Source organism: Penicillium waksmanii, assembly GCF_028829765.1.
Source record: "Penicillium waksmanii strain IBT 27052 chromosome Unknown utg000008l:1.0-5622682.0:1.0-5626561.0, whole genome shotgun sequence".
Taxonomy (NCBI): Eukaryota; Fungi; Ascomycota; class Eurotiomycetes; order Eurotiales; family Aspergillaceae; genus Penicillium; species Penicillium waksmanii.
The window spans coordinates 4,797,059-4,800,026 of record NW_026643254.1 but is presented as its reverse complement, the minus strand read 5'-3'; the positions used below and the strand labels follow the sequence as shown (position 1 = coordinate 4,800,026).

At 32.4% G+C, this 2,968-nt stretch overlaps 1 protein-coding gene across 1 annotated transcript; it reads right to left on the bottom strand.

The window, feature by feature from the left end:
• Nucleotides 1-901: 901 nt before the first annotated feature.
• N7481_010158 (uncharacterized protein) lies at nucleotides 902-2,084 on the bottom strand (the record flags this gene model as incomplete). Its single annotated transcript, XM_057269377.1, has 4 exons — nucleotides 902-1,069; nucleotides 1,509-1,628; nucleotides 1,809-1,889; nucleotides 2,025-2,084. Coding segments are annotated over 4 exons (429 nt in total), but the record flags the coding sequence as incomplete, so codon positions are not given.
• Between the last annotated feature and the right edge of the window lie 884 nt (nucleotides 2,085-2,968).

The window sequence follows — 2,968 nt, the reverse complement described above, 5'->3', positions numbered from 1 at the left end:
ATAATAATTACAGATATGGTTTATCTTCTATATATTTCCAAAAAATTTGAATTTTTTCTATCTAGTACTGCATAAATATATCATCATTACGTCTTGCCCGTTTACGGTTTCTGCTTAATACTCGAAGCTAGGTTTCTGGTAGAGGAAGTAAAACTGAGTCTGAATGCTTATCTTCCTCTGGCTTAGGTTTATATAAGGTTGTCCCCTGTGTACCTAGTAACTGGCTTGCTGAAGCTACTACTAGGGCTCTTTTATTCTGACCTGTATCCTCTTCCTTATTATCACTAATAGGCTCTAGCTTTTCCTTCTCCCCCTATACTCTTCTTTTCTCTCGCTCTGCCTCTATCTCCTGCTGTAAGAGATATGCTTCCTGGATATTTAAATCTGCAGTTTCAGTCTTAAACTCAGAGGTATAATTCAGCATTATAAGATCCTGGATTATAGTAGGACTTAGTGAGCTATGTTGATAATGATATATATTACGAGCTAAGTTAAATAAACGCTTAACTCCTATACCAGTTACAGGAGCAGTAAGAAAGTCCTTTACAAAACATATAAGTAAAGGATATTCTTATTTATAATCCTTCCAGTAACTAAGAATACTCTTTGATTTTTGTGTTCCTAGAGCTAGTTAGTAATAGTTTATATAATATCAAATTATTAGAGACAGACCTAAGTTAAGATACCGACTGATTTTATCCTGATTATTTTCTTATATATCCCCTACTATAGAGCTTTTAACCAAATACTTAATATTATTAAAGCTTCTATAATCAGAGCTATAATTATATAGATTATCAGTTTGATTATCAACTTAGTAAGCTTTGTAAGTCTCAAAATATTTCTGTAGACATTGGTAATATCTTTTTTCCTAGGGTAAAGGATCATTCTTTCCTTATACCTATTCTTGGGTAGTAAAGAATCTTAACTTCTTCTGAGAATAAAGGATAGTTGCAATAGCAAAAAGATTACCATAAGAGTTATAAGTCTGAGTATAGTATTTATCAAGCTTTTCCCGTGCAGCCTTAAGAGCAGTAAGTATTAATCTTTTCCAGGGAACTCTTTTCTTCTTTAATCAAAGAATAGATTTCTCAAGATAATCAAAAAGCTAGTTGTAAATAGTAAAAACTAGATAGATAGTAATATCCTTTGTTCTGGAGAGAGCTATTGTATATTTAAAGAATAGATCTGTAATCCAGAGAAGATAATCTACTTAGCGCTATTGTTCTTAATTAAGTATAAGGTATAGCCTATTTTTCTCTAGACAAAATTAATCAAAAAAAAGGCGAAGACGTTTTACTTAGCGAAGCATAAGAAATATTGAGTTCCAGCGTATTCTAACATCCTGAATTAGAAGAATCTTTTGTTGGTCAGGTTAGAGTTCTAGAAAGCTCTTATGACGTTGTAGGCTAGTATTAATAAAGATTATAAGACTGTGAACCTAGAAATATAATATAGTATATTATTATCTAGCCTTCCTATATTATAAGAGAAGGATAGATACTTACTTTCTTAAGTATATAAGTAATCTCCCTTTTCCTCTGGTTTATACAGATAGTATAGTCCTTCTTATTAGACCAGTACTCAGTTATATTATTTTTTGGTAATGCCTTTATACAACCAAGAAGCTGATTTAATATGAGTTGGATTATATATACAAGATATAGAATCCGGATGATTTATATCTGCTTACGAAAAGGCTCTAGCTCTTCAGAATTATAAAGACTTTGTATTAATGTTTTATTATTAGATATATTGTCAGTAGTAACTGTTAAGATCCAGTCCGCTAGCTAATGCTTCTAAAGGACTACAATAAGAACCTTTGTAAGGTTAGGGCCTGAATATTCACCTAAAAGAGGCTCAAAGCTAAGTAAGAGCTCCCGATAGTTCTAATCAGTATTAATAAAATAAGCAGTAATTACTATAAACGCTTATTGAAATAGCGAGGTCCAGCAGTCAAGGGTAATTAAAAGCTTGTTTTCCTTTAGAAGTAACCCTAGTATCTCATTCTGGCACTATGTTACTGTAAGGCTAAGCTTATGCTTTGCTGCCTTAGGGCTTAGAACTAGAAGTTTTAAAGATATCTGTTGAGCTATTTAGATCAACTTAATAAAGTCAGGATAGGTAAGTAGCTGAAACAGGAGACGGGATCAAGCGATAAAATATAATTAACTAGCGTTCTATAAAGTAAGGGTAATTTAAGTAGTATAGTTGGCAACCTATAAAATATATTTAGATTAGTAAACCAGAGATAGTTATTATAATAGCAGATAGGATAGTATACCGGTTTTACAAACTTCTTAATAGTATTCTGCTTATAGACAGTCTTACAACTTAGGCCGTTATAATGACAGACTATTGTAGATAAACCACCGCTATATTTAGGATGCTTTAGGATACTGCGACATAATTAATAGAGTACCTTTAGTTTACCTAAATCTGCTTCTGTAACTTATTGAAACCCCTACCAAGAGCTAGAGTTTTGCCCAGTATCCTAGCGTATCTTATTTGACCTTCTATAGCCAGTTTAAAGCCACTAAGCTAAAAAAAGCTCAGTATCCTTTGTTATATTATAGATAGCGTAAGTACGATAGCGACGGTTATAATAAAGAGTAGTTTACTTAATCTCCCGTAGGATAGAGTTTACGTCTCCTAGCCGATCAGAAAGATATAAATTACTAGCTAAAGGGGCAACTGAATATATATCAGAGGGTACGTTAGAGGGTAGAATTAAGTAGGAAGCCTTACTGAGCAAGGGGTCGGTAGGGATTAGTAATCATATCTCTGATAAGGGGTCTAATAAAATAACTTCATCAAATACAGATAATTAATCTGTTGAGAATTAAGAGAATTAAGACATAAGTAAAAGAAGATCCTGGCTGATAGTAACTTAGAAGTCTTAAGAGCCTTACCTCTATTTATAAAGATATAAAATATTTTATTAAATTTAGTGGGGGTAGCTAAAATC